Here is a 19,573-nt window from a genome sequence, read left to right as displayed (position 1 = left end):
AGTACATATGCATATCGGATACCTAGGGTCTTTTACCATTACGTGATATCATGATTGTTAGTTTAATGGAAAGATTTACTGCGCAATGAAAGAGGCAAATATTGTGACTATAGATAAATATTACTTAAATACGGAGTTGTTTACAGGGTTAACGTTGGTAATCATATCTTTCAAAGACTGTCTTGTGACACGATATATTCCTTTGGGAGTCATGCCTGACAGTTCTATTGGAGCGAAATCGTTGAGACAGTAACTTGATTAGTAAGATACTTTACCATTTGAAAACGAGGGATTATCAGGAGTGACCTCCAAAATCCATGTTCCATGAGGTTTTTCCCACCAAAAATGTACGGACATAAACTTCCAGGTATGGGTGCCTTCTGAGATGTTATCAGCCGCATCGTAATATCTATAATGAAGCAAATTACTTCTTGTTCCAAACGGAGATATGAGGTAAATTAAAGTGTTACCTCGGAAACGAGAATAGTAGAACGTGACATCTACAGTTACATGTTCAAGGTATCCGATTGACGAACAATTACCAATTGCTGCGATTGTCAAAGTAGAATAGTTTTCTTGTATATTTCTGTAATAGAAAATGTATAAGAATGTCAAAATGAAGGATAGTTTTAAACAAAAATTTCAAACAAAACAAAAACAAAAGAACACGGTTTTAATATCAATTAGGAATAAGACCTCTTGTCCCTCTTGCGTTGACCACGACCATTCCAAAAAATCTAATACCTGTCTGATTCAAAGGATATTTCACAAGTTTGCTTTGGTTTAGACAAGTTTAACTGTCATGGTACTCAGCATTTTTCTTTCTATTTTTGTAAAACTGCATCTGAACTACACTGTTTTTTTTCTTAATTCACAGAGGATGACTAACATAACTAATGACAGACAATGTATTCGTCAAGAGTAGTAAAAAAAACACAAAAAAAAACAAATTGGTATATAAATAGGACCTGTTTGAATCCCGAAGGTTCGTATCTTGCTTATTACTAAAAACTGTCGGAGAAGTAAATCTTACAGATGGTATATTCTGCAACTGTGGTGATTTGTCATTTCAAATTGTCGATTTTTGATTTATCTGTGGCTATGTAAACGTTATACCGGAAGCTACAAGAAGATTAGTTTTGATTTATCTATGGCTATGTAAACATTATACCGGAGCCCACAGAAGATTAGTTTTGATTTATCTATGGCTATTTAAACGTTATACCGGAGCCCACAGAAGATTAGTTCCATGTTTTCTTTCTAACATTGGAACAAATTCATCACTGCTTTACGGCCTATAAAATGGCCTCGTCGATTCTTTCGGTGTGGCCTTCTGAACCAAGAAAACAGATTTGTTCACATTGTAGAAGTTTAGTTTTTCGTTTTACCCCGTATTACCATTTTAAATGTATTTTCTACATAAAAAAGCCACATGAAATCGACTATTTTACCCGTACGTGGTTAATTTTTCAATTTTTGCTATATTTCAACCTTCAATTCTATGCACAATTGACAATGAAAATTTTTAAACCAGTGTATTTTGTAATTTTTTGAATTTGTCTGAACCGTTAGCTGAAATAAAATCTTCAGCGCATTCCCTATTAGTAAAGGTGAAAGGATTAGGATAAGTGTACAGATTTTATATGTCCCCTTCGTGTTTATAAATAAACTGCTTACATATACATTAATAATAAAATGAAAAAAAAAACATAACAAATGTACTTACGGTTTAGTTTGTTCACACATCTGCTGCGGAGGGACAGTGGACCATGTTTTTCCACTGTTTACCATTGCATGTGCATCAATCAAACCAAAGCCCAGAACTTGACTAACTGCAATGTAAATTTGTAGTGGAACGATTGGGTGACTCTTAAAAGGAAATTTCGTAATTTCAACAATTAGTATTAACATGCTCAAATTACATTGAAAGTTTTATTGGTGTATCTTGTCTCATCACAGAATAAACGGCAATTTTATTTTTATGCAAGCCTACTCAGTAGGTTATTCTGCCACCTACGTATGGTAGGGACCACAATTGATTTCGTAATGCATTTTAACAGACCTATTATAACTAATATAAAATCCACTGCTTTAAACTCAATACACTTCACTAATATAGAAATCATACATAAAACAAAATTCATGCAAGTGCTGCAGAATAAAAATACCAACATTTTGTATTTTAACAACAATGATAAGAGACCCCGTAGACATGAGGAGTGACCACTGCCAAATATCCTAAATTTTCACATTCTTTCACATGACCAAATCACAACTCCTGTACAAAATTGCAGAATAAAACAAAATTCAATGTAATGTCGATTCTGGTCCTACGTACATTTCCGCAGCAAGGACCAAAAAATAGAATCAGGATAAAACACAATAAAAATCAAGTGGAATTAATTGTGATCTCGTACCTTAGTTATTTTACCATTTTAATTACTGGACAGTAAGCTGATACTGACCAATAATATTTACCCATCTATTGTAATCGGGTGTGTCTTACAACCAGTTTAAATTTCTTAACAAAAGGAAACAAGAGTGCCCCAGACTTGACTTTTTATGAGCAACTCGGCGGGTGTTTCTAGAAAGGAAAGGACGCTTACCCTACCGGTGCACCTGGTCCATGCTCCCAGTTTTTAGTGGAGTCCGAGTTGCTCATTTGCTTTTTGTTGCTTTGTATGTATTATTTTAGTTACATTATGTTCTGTGTTGTGTATGTCTGTTTTCCGTGTCTGGTCTTTGTCCCTGGATTGCGTTCTTTTAATTACCGCTATAACCTGGTTCCCTGGATTGGTATTGTTTACAACGTTCTATTTAATGATTACATTAGAAGAATGCACACTGAAAGAAATGATTAATTAAGAAGAGTTATCTAGCTAAAAATCATGCAAAATGTGATTTATTATTGGACAGCCTACATATTTTCATTTTTGACATTTTTTTTAATTGATATAGTAATCAGAAGTTAGCATGTGGGTTGTTTAAAGAAAGAATCATGCAAAATTTGATTTATTATTGGAAAGCCTATTCATATTTTTATTTTTCATATTTTGTTTAAAGTGATATAGTGAACAGAAATTAGCATGTGGTTTGTCCAAAGGAGATATAAATTATAAATAATGTGAATTATCCCCTAAGAGCAGGGTGTATCACATATTACAAAATTTGAATGATTCTTACAAAGAGTGCTACTTAAGGAGGCGGACCGAGGGTAATGGACACAACTCCTGATATTACTGAGATGAATACAGTATTTTACCCACAATGATATATATATGGAAGGGTCTGAGAAATTCCCAACGATGTTAGAATTGTCAAATTTGCGATGCAAATTTTTGGTCGTTCCCTCCGCGGGACTCGAACTCGTACCGCTGTGACATCTATGGCAACACCGCCTGCACTAAGTCCACTCGGCCAGCTAGGCTATATAAAAATATAGCTTCTATAAGTTTACGTTATCTTCCCTGTATCAGTTTGATCATATATATATAAAAACATTTGACAGTTCTAACATCGTTGGGAATTTTTCAGACCTTTCTATACGTTTATATATCTTTCCTGTATCAATTTGATCCGACGGAGCAGTGTAGCGAATAGAGTCGTCACATTCTGAGACGTTGTATAATATTGATTTGTTGTGACATGCATCGTTAATTTGATCCTCTATCCTACATAAGAACACCTAAATGAACTGTCCCGTACTACCATACATCGTGTACTAAGTTACACCCCTAGATTAATCCTACGAGGAGGAATCACCCGGCCAGCAAAAGCTATATTTTTATATAGCCTAGCTGGCCGAGTGGTCTAGGGGGCTGGACTTAAGTGCAGGCGGAGTTGCCATAGATGTCACAGCGGTATGAGTTCGAGTCCCGCGGAGGGAACGACAAAAAATTGCTTCGCAAATTTGACAGTTCTAACATCGTTGGGAATTTTTCAGACCCTTCTATAAGTTTACGTTATCTTCCCTGTATCAATTTGATCCGATGGAGCAGTGTAGAGAATAGAGTCGTCACAATCTGAGACGTTTTATATATATATATATATATATATATATATGTACATACATAATGATAATTTGGGATTTATGAATGAAAAGTATTTTTGTTATCTGCAATATGTTCAAAATATTACCAAAAAATATTAATCAAATCGAGGCTATTTTATCGGATGACCACTAATAATCATGCCAGTCCAAATTAATCCCATGCGTCAGTTTGATTGGCATATCACAAGAACTATTTCTTGAATTTTTTGTGCGTTTCTATCAAGGATTATTTAGAGTCTTTAATGGTGAGTTATGATTTGTTAACGATTTTGCCAGTTTTCTTGAATTTCAAATTATTCATGTGAAGTGAAGATGTAAGGCATACACAGGCCAATCATCATTGTAAGTTATCTTTATAATAATACTTTACAGTAACAAGTATAAAAGTCAAGATTAACATCTGCTGCATAAAATACGCAATAGCATCACGGTCATTCCCATTTTTTTGTTCTTCAAACATGTGCATGGAAGAATGCAACAAATCCTTCTCGTTGCTTTAAAAAAGAATAGTATTGATTTATAATGGCATTTTAGGTTGCATCAGCAAATGTACACATGTACATGGACCTCAGTTATTTTGTTTTTGTATTGATATTTAATTATTTGTGGTATTTGTTTACAAAACGGTTACAACTACGAATTAACCAGTCGTTCAAATATCACTGTAAAACGTTAGTTTTTTTGCCCCCATATCTTTTTTTCGCCGATCCTTGCATTATCAGCAAGTAAACATCAAGTCAGTTCACTGATCCTTGCATTATCGGCAAGTACGCATCAAAGAAAATTTGTACAAATCAGCGGTTAAGTATCACGAAATGATTACAAGGCGTGTATACAGAACATAATCCAATATTTATGTATGTTCCATATATCCGGCGGAAAGAATTTATCATGTACTAGTGATTAGTGTCATCGATGTAACTAAAGAAATATATTTCGGTCACTAGCACACATAATAATTATACCAGAAAAGCACCGCTTTTTTTGTGTTAAGATGTGCGTTTATGCTTAGTTATTAAACCACTTATTACTACCAATGACTGATTCAATTTAAGTTTCGTTAACTTAAATGAATTGTTTTTCGCTAAATTAAAATGCGTGTCAAATGTTAATTGCACCCATAGGCAGTGGCCGATACTTTAAAGTCAGTCTCATGTCTTGCCCTACACTTAGAGGTCTGTGTAAAAGATAAGTATTGACCAAACTATACACAAACACGACGGCTTTTCTTTCATCTATGGAAACATTCCTTTAGCACCTGTGTATGGAGTATTCGTCCCAACTCATACATAATGGTAGATATTGCCATACCTACGCAGATTTCTTGTGCCGTGCTAGACTTCTTACAATGAGACTTCTAGAACAGGATTATGTTGCTACAAGATTGAAGTCGTCACTACATAAGTTTTATGGTTGTCATTTTAAACTCGTGGATCGTTATGATGAATCCATCTCCACCATGAAAACTGATTTGTTCAACGCGTCATACTTTTTTTTTTCTTTTCCTCTTTTGTCTACCCTGGACTTCGCTTTATATGAGCAACTCAGCTAGTGTTTCGAGAAAATCAGAGGATGCTTACCCTACCGGTGCACCTGGTTCTCGCTCCCACTTTTTGGTGGAGTGCTCATTTACTTTTGTTACTATTGTTACTTTGTATATATCTTTTAGTGTTGTTTGTTGTATTCCAGTCTTCTATGTATGGTCTTTGTCTCTGGATTACATTCTCTTGGTTTCCGTTAGGATCTCGGTTCCCATGATTGCTGATTGCATATAGCACTAATGTGATAGCACATTCCTGAGTATTTGCCATCACTCTATAAAGCCCAACCATTTAAAGGGCGTGTTAGATTTTTCTGTCACACGCATAGAAGTGTCAATAAAAGACCTACGACCATCGGGACGGACTTAGCGAACAACCTAATTGGGGCCCTTCTAAGCCTAAGAAAAATATAGTAGCTGTCATTGCAGATGTTCAGCAAATATTTTCCTACTTAATAGTTAGAGAAATTCATTGCAACTAACTTATACTCTTCTGGTACAAGAACAATGAAATGTTAACCAAGATGATGGGTTATAATATTAAGGAAGCTTCTACTTTACTGGGTTCAAGTTGTACCAGACGACACAGTCAATAATTGGAAAAATGGAAAGCGTCCTTCGAACCACTCAAGGACCTAAGAATTTCCAGAATAATGTAAACGTATTACTTTGTACGGTTGCTAATTTTCCCGGATTCAGTCAAGTAACGATATTCGCAGGTATCAATTTTCGTGGTTAAATTTTATTTGTGTAACATAATGCCAAAAACAATTTCGCAAGACCTTTTTTCGCGTCTTTCAGTATACCGCAAAAAAAATTAATACGCTCACAGTATATATACCAGAACTCAGTAAATGTACTTCAAGGGAGCTGCAGGTATTTTCAGATACGTCAAAAACAAATGATTGCAGCTGCTGTCTACTTGCGAACAAAGGACATCAGAGGTGACTTTCACTTCAAGCGTCCTTGGAAAGGCCAAAGTTGCCCCTAAGCCTAGAACCACGTAGCGAATAAAGAGCTCTATACAGCAGTCCTGGCAGTTGAGTTAGCACAATTTGCAACTACACAACTAGACTGTAGACACTGACTGTAAAGAAATCCTAAGCTACATGAACATTTCTACCAGGAGATTTGATCAACGTCGCAAACAGTGTCGAGAAAATACTTGATGAAGCATGTCATATCAACTTGTATCGCTCACAATGGAAACGAGTGCAATCACTTGCACAGACATTCTGGTCCCTTTACTGCAAGTTAGAAGAAAGTGAACTACCGATCAGTGAGATCAATTTGCCTGTTGGTGCCATAATTAGGGCAATTGATGGGTCAGATAACCGCGCCAGGAAAGCTGAAGTGAGGGGAAAAAGTGACCTGTCCACCAGTCACTGAAATATTCTTGCTCTTTAACATTGTACATTACAACTTCAATGTTTGCCTAAACTCTTTCTTGAACTTAGGAATCCTGTAGCAAAGTACACAATTTGTCAAATAATTGTTTCATTATTCTACTTCTGGATTTATTTGTTTTCTACCAAATCGCTTGTTTACACACCTGAATGCTATTTTAGTCCACTGCGTACTTTCTACAGAAACTGTCTTGTGTCTCGCCATGTTTACGCGAGTACACCTCTGAGTGAACAGCATTTGCTATATTCATGTAATTTATTTTATCAGCTCAATTGGACCGTCGATATGGACATCCTGTTCCCCCAGGAAAGGTATATCGTCCCTCAACATGGACAAATCTTCCCCACATTTTTTGACGTTTCATCATTTGAAATTTAATAGTTATTGGTGTATAGCGATTATGTTACTCGAACTCCTTTTTAATTATTTCATTGTATTTTGTACTTTTTATCATATAGAAAAAACTAATATAAAATAAATTCACCAGGTTGAGTTTTTCTTGCCTGGCCCCTAACTTTGGTTAAAATTGCTGCCGCCTGGGGCAGTACACAAACAGATCTATCTTCAATTTTCAGAATTCGTCAAATAAATGCTTAATTTAAAGCTTAGTTCTTTCATCGTTGTCTACTGTTACAAGCGAGACAGAACCCTGTTTTTTGTTGTATGTATTTTTGTACAGCCATATAATCAGTACATTTTCTATGCAAGTCGTGTAGAATATACACACTGTATGTGTGAATGCAACATCTTCAGAAACAGTCTAAATAAAAATTAGACAGGAGGCGATTCAGGCATATAACAAACCCACCAAACCAACTTTTATTTCTAATTCAGTAACAGTTACAAGCCACTTAATCTGTCTTATTTTATACTACTACTTAATTCTTACCATTTTTTCCTGCACCATTCATTGTCCAATTACCAAACGTGTCTTTAAAACCTTGCCAACTTGAAGACATCACTATCAGATGCTGTATATCTCTCCATGTTAGATCATTACTATCGGGAAAATATGATGATTAAAGTTAAGTACACGACATAATTACTTCTTTGGTAGAGCAAACCCTGACCGAATCAAACTCGAACCGGACTCATGTGGACTGGTCATCTGTCTAAGTCCACAAAGATCTATTTCATTGTGCAAAGAATGACATACTCAATATAACGAGCGCCTACAAAATATTCTTCAACAAAGATATCAAAGACTGGACAGGGAAAACAGACAAACACAATAAAAAATGAAATAACCAAATCAAAACAGAGAAACAAAACTAAATGAGCATCTAAGGCTTTACTAGAAACTGGGAGCATGGTCCAGGTGCATATGTAGGGTAAGCGTCTTCAGCTTTTTCTATAGACACACGCCGATTTGAGCCAAAAGAGGAAAGGTAAACTGACAATTGAACAAATGTAGGGACAAATTCACTTTTGTAGCAACATAACCCTGTTCCGGAAGAAAACAGAAAGGAAAGACGTTCTACAAACAAATGCACGTAATGTACCAAAAAAACACACAAAGAATGCATATAAAAAGCAGGACGCTACACAAGAACTCAACCTTAAGCAATATGACAATAACACCAAAAAAAACGCATATTGGTAGTGATCATAATGCAGTAAGAATTAACAGGTACTTACAATAGTAGAGCTACCCAGCAGAGCAGACTCAGAAAGGGATCCAATAAAAATTGAGTGATTCAATCGCGGCGATTTCATTTTCTGGCCTAAAATAGTTTACTTTATGGAGCAATAAATAATGGCACCCTTATTATGTATCAATAAGACATATGAAATAACTGCAGGTATTTGGTTTGACAAATTAAAAAGGGCTTTTATTTTAAGGAACCTAGTGATCACCATGTGCTATTCAAACAATTTTTATATATTCGCGTACTTTATTAAAAGGAAAATAACAGTGAATATTTAACATTCACAGCAGAAATAGGAATACACAATAATTTAAGTAGCATTCCAGCTAAGAATCATGCAACATGTGATTCATGGGTAAAAAGCCTACATATTTTTATTTTTGATATTTTGCTTGAATTGTCACAGTAAACAGAAATTAACGTTCAATTTTTCATATAACCCGTGTTCTTAGGGGATAAAAATTATTTAGAATGCACTGTAGATTTCAAAATTAACTGAGATAACTTGTAAATGACACCCAAATACAATAGAATCTATTGGATTTTCAATGTCGATTATCTCCTAAGAGCAGGCAGATTTGAATGAATAATTACACATTTCATAGTATAGACCCAGAAAACAACTTAATTAAAAAATACAAATATGTAGCCTTTTTTGGAGTGTAACACATTTTTCAGATTTTGCATCATTCTTACAAAGAGAGTTACTTAACATTTTTCAGGAAGTTGTGTCTAAAATAGTGTATTAGGTTTTTCTGGATTGAGATTTGAAAGATGTCATATTAAGGATAAAATTTATTCATTTTATATGAATTATGACACTGTTATTTACAATTGCACGATAATAACCTTGGTGTATATGTCAAAGAGACAACAACCGCACCGGGTTTAAAATATCAGCCCAAGGCACCCATTGGTCTTCAATGAACGACGATGAAATCCTCAAACCACAGGGCAGGCTGTGGCTGGTCCCAAAACATCGTTATACACAGGTACAACAAAAGAGTTGCCCCTATATACTGAGTAACAAAAAAATAAACTAATGGTGAAAACGAAATAAGACATGCTGAGGCAAGAAATTCCTGATTTGAGACAGACGCAAAAAATGCGGCGGGGTTAAAGTACTTTGGCGTGATCACAACCCTCCTACTTTAAAATCTGGCCAATGTGGAAAAATATTGCACAATTAAACACACATTTTTAAAGTACTTTGGCGTGATCACAACTCTGCACCTTTAAAATCTGGCCACTGTAAAAAACATATTACACAATTAAACACACCTAAAAATCAGTTCAAAAAGGTCGGAAACAAAGATACTGAATATAAATTACACAAATGCACAAACTAAGGACTACTTGCTGTTAACTGAAATGCTTGCTCCAGACCACTTTAAATCTACAAAAAGTAATGTCCACATCGTATGCAAAATCAATCCTAATTCTTCTATCTATACGGGGTTGCATTGTATGGTTTAAAAGTATAAAACAATGATAATGCCATTTCAAATAAAAAAAAAGTCTTTGAAAAGATTATGTAGATTGGTTTTGTCACATTCCCGCGGGTAAAGGAATTATGGAACGTAAGGCTTTTCAAACATATGTCTTTGTTATGGTTTGGAATAAAAAAAAACTTACTTTGCCTCCAATGTTAAGGCTATAATTCCCGACACTAATGGTGTAGAATATGATGTGCCCTGAATATTATTGATCGTACATCCTGCGCTGGTAGTTGTTGTTGTCTGAAATGTAAGAATATATATCATAGTTAAAAAAGAATTGGTTTTATTCACATAAAAAGAAAATATATTAATTCATTATATATTCCGTCCATCGGTACATATAAGATACACTGTTTCCACTTATTTTCCCTGCCTTTATATTCAACAATCGAAATACACAAAACAAATATGCGTGGCTGAATGATCCTTTATTATAAAAAGGGTTCATACTAGAAAGTATGTTAATACATTCTTAAAGTGCTAAATTACCAAGGCTTTACTAATCTAAATTGCACAAAATTAAAAGTATATTTAGGAATGTTACATTAAGCCTGATAGCTTTATAGAATATATAAACAATTTACAAAATGGTTTACCAATTTTAATCCATCACTTCCACCGTAAGCAGCTGTTAATGCAGCAGCACAGACCTCTGCGTACCAGGCATTTTGTCCCTGTTCAACACTTGTTACGGCGATAGTGTAGATACTGTTTACATATCCATCAGCATTACAGTTGTCGTATGAAGTTCCTCCATTGCCTGCGGCAAACAAGTAAATAGCACCTTTTCCATTTCTACCCTGTATTTATTAGAGATTAAAAGCCATTATCTGTATGGATCAAAATCATTTGGAAACTTTCCATTCTTTTTTTTAATTTTTAAAATATATCTATTTGACATTTAAACATCGAACTTAATTTAAATCTTTATTTTTGCAAACCCGTTGCCATGGAAACCAACATTTAGCATTTACCTTAACTACCGAATGGGAAATTTTACAATATCAATGGACTTGTTACCATGGAAACCATTAATACAGACATTAGCATGATTATAAATTTCTACTGTAGATAGTTTGACAACTACTTGATAATAATACAGTTAATTTCCATGAGTAGTAACATCCATATGTTCAGATACTAGGGTATAAAAGTATTTACAATTGTTTCAAAAAGCAGTCACTTTTTTTCATTTTTCAATAACCTTTTAAGTAATGTTCAACACCAAACAGTACAGATATGTGTGTGCCTTTAATGGCTTTATCTATCAAAACTGGATAGTACTGTCATTGCAAAAGAAAATTATATAAATATTAGACATGTGCCATCTTTCGATTTCGAAAAAATTGAAGAGTTAAGTTGGTAACCATCGGTAATTTTTCTAGAAAATGACATGTTTTAGTTTTTTTCATTAATATCTTCACATTTAAAGTAATTAGCTTACTAGTACTGCAAAATTATTCACAAGAACATAAAAAGGCTAGATTTTAAATTTCAAGGTCATTTTTTTATTCATTATGGTCATTTAAAAGGTCGACATCATACATTATATTTTCGACGTTATTAACATGCATTTTCTTGTGACCTTGATCTTTATTCTCACCACGAAATATACATACTAAAAACAGGGTTAACAAAACCTGTTAATGTTTACAATGTACATGCAAGGATGACTTAATACACTAAAAATAAGCAATATTGGACACTGGAGTTTTTGATTTTTTTTTCCTATTTTTACCTTAAGACACATGTATTTTATTTGAATTTTAACCAAATCATTTAAACGCACGACAACATCTTCTCACTAAAGAAATAAGTATTTTGTAGTAAACACTGATATAATCAGGAAAGGAACATAAGCAAATGTAAGTCTCATCTCTTGACTCCGTGGTTTCACGAGAATGGGTCCCATTCAAATACATAGAAATCAGTCGTTAAAACAGCCTTGAGTTCAGTATTTTACTATAAGATTTAAAAGAAATGAAATGTGGGAAAAAATGAGTTCATTTTAACATTTATTGACAGCCATACCTGCGTAAGAATATTCATGTAGCTTGAATATAGGACATATTTTATAAGCATTTTTTGATTGATTAATTGAATGATTGTTGGGGGTTTTACGTCCGAGCAGCAATATTTCAGCTAAATCCAGGATATGAACATCAAATGGGTGATTAAATGAAAATGAAATGATGATGAAATGAAAAAAATGAAAAATTGTATGGGACACAAGAAAAATGGGGTCGATTTAGCCTCCTTGTGGCAACGCATAACGGTTCCTACTCCGATAAAATACACAGCAGGGCTTTTTTCAACGTGCGAATGGTGCAACATCTTTCCAAACACGTTGTACCACTATGGTTTGCGGTCAAGTTTACTGTATTATGATCCCAGCATGTCCTGGGGCAAACAACCCGGTTGCTCTGTGGGCAGAGCGTCCTGCCCCCCCCCCCTTCCCCAGCCAGGGTTCTGGGCACTCTTAAGTCGCCTCTTACGACAAGCTTAGTGCTGACACCGGGACATGCTGGGGGCAAAAGCATTGTTTAAAATTAAGTATAGACTTAACCCCCCCCCCTAAAATATGTCTTGAAAAGGTCGGGCCACGGAATAGATACAAGAGCAAAGTCATTGAATATAATAATGTGCTATGATTAAAAAGAAAATAATAACAAAATTAACACATCCACTTCCGGTATAAAATAAAATAAATCTTACCTCTCTAGAAATGGGCATCTAAACTATGATGACAAAACATAGCAATTTAAACGCTTTCTCAGGAAAGCCATGTGATTAAAAATTGTAATAGAGAACTATAGTAAATTATTTGACTAAGCCACGTTGACTAGTGCTTTACTGTGGCTGGAAGGTGTAATGGTCGGTCTGTTGTCAATCAATAAGACGTCGAATCTAAAAGGAACAGATATTGTGAAATATAGAATCTGCCTTGATGATCGATGCTTCAGTGATCTATAGAATTTTTGTTACCTATTTTAGTAGAAACATTGTCATTACGGGTTAGAAACACAGATTGCACGCAGCGATAGACATATACATGTACATAATATATAACTGCTTAAATCAACGTAAACAAATTCGGATTAACAACTCAAAATCGGGGTAGTTCTAATCCAATGGTGTTTCCTAATATTCTATTTGGTGAACATTTTGTACCTTTCATGGGTTCAAAAAAATAATATTCCTCAAATCATGAGTATTTCCTTAAATATTCAATTTCAAGTGATCTGACCGGTCGAAATTTTAGATGAGGTAGGATTTGAGGAAACATTTCAATTTGATTTTTTAAGAAACCTGCCACAGATCTAAGAAACATTTTATTTGGCATATTTCAATTCCACTTTCTTTTTTTCGTAAACACAGATGTCGCAACACATAATTAATGCATACTAGTAGAAGATTAACCAAATACATCCACATGTAGGGAGATATTCAGTTATATAGAAAAAAAAACTATGCTATGCGTCAATAGCCTCCTTTAAAAGGTAAAAAGGAACTAAATACAAATTAAATATGAATGAAATAAACAACCATTGAAAAATATGATCCCAAATTTTAGCCTTATGGCCTTCGTCAGGGGCAATTATTATTCAGGATAAAACAGTCAATCTCTACCACATTATGAGATATGCGTCAATTTCAAAATGAAAATTTTTAAAACGAAAAGTAGTTCAAAACCGTGTTGTGGTGACTAAATAATGCGGGTTTTGACAGTCATTCCAAAGAGATGGGCAGTCCCAAAGACAGCTGATGATACGCTGTTCTAGGAACTTGCATTGTTTTTCTCTTGAACATGTTTTCAAAAGGACAGTAACTTTCATGTCGTCAACTCTGTGACTTGCCTTAGGACTGATTGATTGATTGATTAATTGTTGGGGTTTAACGCCCGAGCAGCAATATCTCAGCTATATTCAGGCGATGAACATGAAAGGGATGGGACACAAGAATAATAGGGTCGACATTTTGATTTCCACAAGATAAAAGAGAGAGATAGGTAGAATCGGGCGGTTTAGCCTCCTGCGCAAAGGTTCCTACTCCTATCGAATACCACGGCAGGGTTCTTTAACGTGCAAGGAAACTGGCTTCTTTCCCAGCACGGTGCACCACTATGGTTTGCGATCAGGTTTTCCGTATTATAGGCTGACAACCCCAGCATATAACATGCTAGGGGTACCCCATTTCACCACCTGGGGCATACATCCCAGTTGCCCTGTGGGCAGACCGCTTATACCCCGGGTAGGTTTCTGAGCACTATTTAGTCGCCTTTTACGACAAGCTTAGCGCTGCTACAGGCCTATTCCTTTGACACCCGGACCTGCACGAGAAGGTTTGCCTTAGGAAAATATGTTCCCCGACTGGATAATCCTTTCCATTGGTGATGCTTTGTGTTCTACAACATAATTATCCCATCTCCGATAGGTCTCGTCCACATAAACCATTTTACAGCGGTTACAAACCACAGCAAAGACGACGTTTTCTGAGGAACAGGTGAAACAGTCTTTTAATTCAAAGACGTTTGCTAGCCCGACCACCTGATCAGTTTCCCGAGGAAACGGGCATGTCAAACAGCGTGTACCTATGTAACTGGCGGGGCGTCTAGTGGCACTGTAGAAAGAACTCGTAACAAAGTGCGCTTTCAGACGTTTTCCCTTTCTACAGGGAGTAATTGGCAGCAAATCGGTGAATACTGAGGACATGTTTACGTCTCTACGAACTATCGATTAAAGTTGCAAATCAGGATGTTCTGGATTGTAACATTGTGAGGATATGTCAAGACCAAAGGAACGCGGTCTCTTGCGTTGCTCATCCTCTTTTCCATAGACTCAAATCTTTTAATTTGGGAAACTGACGTGATCGCTCGATCCAGAACTTTGTTTGGATCGCCTCTCTTGACAAAGAAAAAATTTCATCGTGTTACATTGAACCCTGAAACATTGGTCATCGCTGCAAATACGGCGAAATCTCAGAAATGGTGACTTGGGAATGGCATTTTTGCATGACTGAGGATGACAGGACTGATAAATAAAGTAGAAATGTGCATCCGTGGGTTTGTAAAAGACAGGTTGAAAATTTCCCATTTTACAATTGATGTCAAGGAAAGAAATGATCCTTTGGCTGAATGGTTAGAAGAAACAAAATTGATGAAAGTCATCAAATCATATTTTGCACCCCAAAGACATCATCTATGTATCGTTTGTAAAGATCTGGTTCGGGCCTATGTTCTTAGAGAACATTTTTTCTCCAAGTAGCTAACAAATAGACAAGCAAATCTGGGTCCAATTTAGTGGACATTGCCACCCCCATAGTGTTTGCCATCGAAATTAAAGGCATTGAGGTTAAGGACAAGTTCGACAAGCCTTAAGACGATGTCAGTTTTGACATTAGGATTGGGTCTTCAGTCAAGGAAATGCTCCAAAGCAATCATAGCATCATTAATTGGGATGCTTGTATACAGGACTGTCACATTCATAGTGAAATGTTTGAAATCTAAACTCTCAAACTAAAAAGAATCAAGATTACAGAAGGCATGGGTAGTGTACTTTATATATGAAGGTAGGTTCTCCACGATGGGCATGAAAACGTCGTGAAGAAAACTAGAAATGTATGCAGTAGGACAGCTACAGGCTGAGTAGTCAGTCTCCGAGGGTTCCCAATTTCATGTATCTTGGGAAGCATCTAGAAGGTCTAGGTTGAGTTACAACCAAATTGAGGTCTTTTTTGGGGAGTCCTGATTGTCTATTAATGAATTCCATTATTACTTTTTGATTTTTTTTTGTATCATTAGCCCGGATTTTTTTTACAAATTTAGAATGAGAAAGTTAAAAATCCCCTCTGAAACAAAGCATTGAACATCCCAGCCAACTACTGCTCCACCGGGATACCAAGATGGCCGATTGGCTACTTTAATTAAGGAAGAGCGAGAAAAATATGTGATTTCTCTGAATTCCGTGCGTATTTCAGGATCATTTTGGGAACGGAAATTTATACGTATGTGCCTACAATTGACAACTCTCTATTTTAAATGGTAGTGTAATGAAGTATCTTAACGAAATCGGCAGTTGAAAATTGTGTTATAATAAGTAACGGAGAGTTCCAACGACAATATTGTCGGATAAAATTTTTTGAAGATCATTAAACATCTTCGTATAAATTCATTTTCGTGGCAATATTTATGTCTGTTTAACTCTATTTAGATGTGTTCCTACTAAATTATGTCATTTAGAAACTATCGATAAAGATCCATATGTTTTTTTTATTGTTTACAAATTGTCCCCCCTTTGTTTAAGTGGCGATGGAGGCCTTCAGTTAGACAGAGTCAACTGCCTTAGGGGCTGTTAAGTACCACTATGAACAATATTTGCAAAAATCATGACGTTAAGATTGCCTTATTGACATTTATATGGATAGTTTCTATTTTTATAGAACACTAACAAATAGACATCTGGAACAGGGTTATGTTGCTACAAGATTGAAGTCATCACTACAGAAGTTTTATGGTCGTCATCGTGAACTCGTGGATTGTTATGGTGTATCCATCTGCACCATGAAAACTGATTTATTCAACAGGTCATAGTTTTCCTTTCCTCGTTTGTCTACCCCGGACTTGATTTTTTATAGCAACTCGGCGGTTGTTTCTAGAAAAGCAGAGGACGCTTACCCTACCCGTGCACCTGGTCCATGCTCCCAGTTTTTAGTGGAGTCCGAGTTGCTCATTTGGTTTTGTTACTTTGTAAGTATGATTTTAGTTACTTTATGTTCTTTGTTGTGTATGTCAGTTTTCCATGTCTGGTCTTTGTCCCTGGATTGCGTTCTTTTGATTACTGCTATAACCTTGGTTCCTTTGATTACTCCTTCATGTTCAGTCAAATAATTTGAATGCCATATCATGTTCTTCTGATAATTTTGCAAATAAAAATATGGCATGATACAGATATGTTTAAATTGAATTAAGAGGTATTGTTATTTAATTCACACGGTTAATTTTGAAACTTTCGTACTGAATGATGAAAAACTTACATTTAATTATTTGTATAGTCATGTGTATACATGTTACCACTTAAACGAACTTAAAAAGGGTCTGCAAAACATTCCAAAAATGTTAGAACTGTCAAATTTGCAAAACAAATGTTTTGTCGTTCCCTCCGCGGGACTCGAACTCGTACCGCTGTGACATCTTTGGCAACACCGCTTGCACAGAGTCCAGCGCCCTAGACCACTCGGTCAGCTTTACTTTATCAATATAGCTTTCGCTGGCCTCCTTGTAGGAATACTTTAGCGCTGTAACTTAGTACACGATGTCAATGCCCGAATTGTTTGAAAAATCCGTGAAAAGACCTAGAAAAGACCTTGAATTTCACCAAGGCAAACATGTGGGAACCCTGATACAAGCATTTCAGAGAAAAAACAGTTTCGATGCAAAATGTTTGAAAAAATTTCTGTCTAGTTGCATTTTTACAAGTCAACATAATTTCAAGTAAAATGCCCTTATTACGTATCCATGAATCAAGGGGAAAAAATAACTATTCATTCTATCGGATGATGGTTCTCGGAATTCACAGGTGAGAAACACATTTAATTATAATTTCATTTACTAACCGTAGTTACACCTTCTTTAAGTGCCATATTTGTAATGGTCCCAGGTTTACCGAAACCTGTTTTGTCTTGAGGCCCCCAACTGTTTGAGTATATATCAACGCCTTCAGAAAAATGGCTGAGAGCACTTGCCTCTTCATCATCGTCAACTGCATAAATACCAATTAGCCTTATCCCTGTAAATTGTAAGATTTTATTAAAATCGAGACTTCGATCTCTTATATAAAACTATCTGAACTGCTTTAGGAGGTAGACCTGCCGTAACGGACATGGCTTGAAATCAGTTATATGCTTGTATCATATTCAATTTCACCATAGCCTATCAAGCTTTCATTTGAAGCAGAATGAAATCAGTCCAAGTTACTTTGATGCTTACATGAAATTTATGTAAAATGCTGAATACAAACGTTCCAATGATTTTTAAGAGTTGTGTCTATTACCCTAGGTCTACCTCCTCCAGCAGGATTTACAATCGTACCAAATGTAACGTGAGAGTATTCTAAGGGAAAAAAACATAATTATTCGTGATGCAAAAAAATGCAAGGGTGATGGCAGTGCAACTAGAAAGCAAAGTGATGCTGAACATATCAAAAATTTGAACACCTATTTGGAAGTTGAATATAACAATGACAATATCACTAGAATTGGGAAGCGACCGGAGATAAAAGATGATGAAAAGTCGAAAGCTAGACCCGTGAAAAAAGTGTGATTAGAGACCGATTCAAAACGCTCATTCATGAAGAATTTAACTAGATTGAAAGGTACTGATAAAGAAAGTCCATACTTAAGTATAAGTGTATCACATGACATAACAAATGATAAGAGAGATAACTACAAAAAAGAAATTTGAAGAGGCAAAGGCAAAAAACGACAATGAAAAGTCGGGGATAGTAAGGGGCCCACCGTGGGCCATGAGAACTGTAAAGATTCCAAAGCAAACATAAATATACATGTACGTGATAGAGATACTGAACGAAGCAATGTAAATGTGCTAGTTGACAATTATGTTGGTAGAAAGAATTTAAACGGTAAAATAGTTTCTAAAACCAGAAATGTTGAACATTGCGAATTAAATGAAGTAAAATGCATTTACACGAATGCAGACAGTTTTATAAACAAATTTGATGAATTAAAACTTCGTTATATGGGTGATTATAAATTACCTCCAGATAGTATTATGTTCGCCGAGGTTTTACCGAAGAACTCTAGATATAAACTTAACAAGGGTGAATTATCACTGATAGGTTATGAGATGTTCCCACATAGTTTCCCATCAGGGGAAGGGCAAGGAATAAGATATAAGTAAAACTGAAGTTAAAGCTGTAGAGGTCAAAATTGAATCGAATTTCAAAGAGCATGTATGGATATAAATAAATTTGAGAGACAATGATAAACTGCTCATAGGCTGCATATACAAAAGCTCTTCATCTGATGACACTTACTTATTGGAACTAAATGAGCTACTTATAAAAGTAAATTCAGCCACATCCTTATAACTGGAGACTTTAATTTTCCTAAGATTGATTTGTCAAAATGAAGTGGAAAAGATAACATATACTTGAAATTTATTGAATGTACCCGTGATTGCTACTTTGACCAGCTGGTGGATAAACCTACGAGATATCGTATAAATGAGGCGTCGATTACACAAAAGGTCGTAAGTGTAAAATTGATCGTAAATTATGACGTCACAATGCTAATTTAGGTTGTGACGTCATTACTTCCGATCAACTTTACACTTACGACTTTTTGTGAAATCGACGCCAGGAACCTTCAGTTCTAGATCTATTAATAGCAAATGACAATAATCGAGTTTCGA

At 35.5% G+C, this 19,573-nt stretch overlaps 1 protein-coding gene across 1 annotated transcript in view; it reads right to left on the bottom strand.

Annotated features, from left to right (window-relative positions):
- LOC148601771 (furin-like protease kpc-1) overlaps positions 1 to 19,573 on the bottom strand; it is a 39,621-nt gene that overhangs the window by 3,982 nt on the left and 16,066 nt on the right. The window contains exons 8-13 of the mRNA XM_088554428.1: positions 17,758 to 17,930; positions 10,743 to 10,946; positions 10,283 to 10,386; positions 7,888 to 7,997; positions 1,727 to 1,832; positions 276 to 409 (exon numbers count right to left, since the gene is read on the bottom strand). Coding sequence (XP_088410554.1) covers positions 276 to 409; positions 1,727 to 1,832; positions 7,888 to 7,997; positions 10,283 to 10,386; positions 10,743 to 10,946; positions 17,758 to 17,930 — 831 coding nt within the window. The remainder of the gene's footprint in view (positions 1 to 275; positions 410 to 1,726; positions 1,833 to 7,887; positions 7,998 to 10,282; positions 10,387 to 10,742; positions 10,947 to 17,757; positions 17,931 to 19,573) is intronic.

The sequence above is a fragment of the Perna viridis genome, chromosome 12 (assembly GCF_037379345.1).
Source record: "Perna viridis isolate PV_CMFRI_1.1 ecotype Kerala chromosome 12, ASM3737934v1, whole genome shotgun sequence".
In the NCBI taxonomy this organism is placed as follows: Eukaryota; Metazoa; Mollusca; class Bivalvia; order Mytilida; family Mytilidae; genus Perna; species Perna viridis.
The sequence above is the reverse complement of the archived record's forward strand: the minus strand, read 5'-3'. Positions and strand labels throughout refer to the sequence as shown.